Source organism: Acanthisitta chloris, unplaced genomic scaffold (genome assembly GCF_000695815.1).
Source record: "Acanthisitta chloris isolate BGI_N310 unplaced genomic scaffold, ASM69581v1 scaffold14792, whole genome shotgun sequence".
In the NCBI taxonomy this organism is placed as follows: domain Eukaryota; kingdom Metazoa; phylum Chordata; class Aves; order Passeriformes; family Acanthisittidae; genus Acanthisitta; species Acanthisitta chloris.
In genome coordinates, this window is record NW_008661167.1 from 1 (window position 1) to 794 (window position 794).

Genomic DNA, 794 nt, shown 5'->3' on the forward strand with positions numbered 1-794 from the left:
TTCCAACCCTTAAATTCGATGATTCTGAAAATAGGGTGAAAAGTTCCCACAGCATCTAGTGTCTCACTGTGAGTTAAACTTGTAACAGAGGCCAGAAAGGACCAACTTCTCCAGAGCAATCCTGACTGAGGTGTACTACCTGTCACACAGTTGTGTCTCTATTACTTCAAAAATGAAACTACACTGCAAGACCTGGTGCTAATCTCTTGTGGGAAACTGCTCAGTTAAAGTGTTCAGGCAGATTCTAAAAGTGTTGTATTTACAACAGATGAGTTCCACTTGCTGGACTCTGTTCATGCTGTTCAGGGTGTCCATTAAAGGATCTCTCCTCTCTGTCTCTTGGTCACTGGTACCTTTGTTTTCGTAAGCCAAGACAGTGTCACATTCATCTGTCAGGAACTGGACTTCAAGCTCTGTATACATTTTCTGGAGAACAGAGTAAAATTTACTTTTACATGACAAAACCTCTCAGATGGAGATGCTCTCTCCCAATCCTTTCTGTGTTCAGTATCACAAGTAAAAACCACAAAATAAGGTAAAATTGTATCCAGCATTTCAGACATCTCCCCATAACAACTTCCAAAGCAACACTGGATTGAAGCAGCAAAGAACCCCCAAACATTCAGAGCCCTCTTTGTGCTTTATTAATTCCATAGGATTCAGTGTGATTCCTTATGTGGGGTGAAGGGCGTTTTTCAGTGTTCATATACAGAGTAAGAACATTTACACAGATTTTACCTAAAGCTTCTCCTCAAAGATTCTCTGGGAGCTCCTCCCTGCCTCTCCCAGCGCAA

General features: G+C 41.7%; 1 protein-coding gene across 1 annotated transcript in view; it reads right to left on the bottom strand.

The window, feature by feature from the left end:
* Positions 1–198: 198 nt before the first annotated feature.
* The window catches only part of UBR7 (ubiquitin protein ligase E3 component n-recognin 7 (putative)), a 7,049-nt gene continuing 6,453 nt past the window's right edge, over positions 199–794 (bottom strand). The window contains exons 8-9 of the mRNA XM_009070127.1: positions 562–590; positions 199–426 (exon numbers count right to left, since the gene is read on the bottom strand). Of these exons, the coding sequence (XP_009068375.1) occupies positions 199–426; positions 562–590 (257 nt within the window). The remainder of the gene's footprint in view (positions 427–561; positions 591–794) is intronic.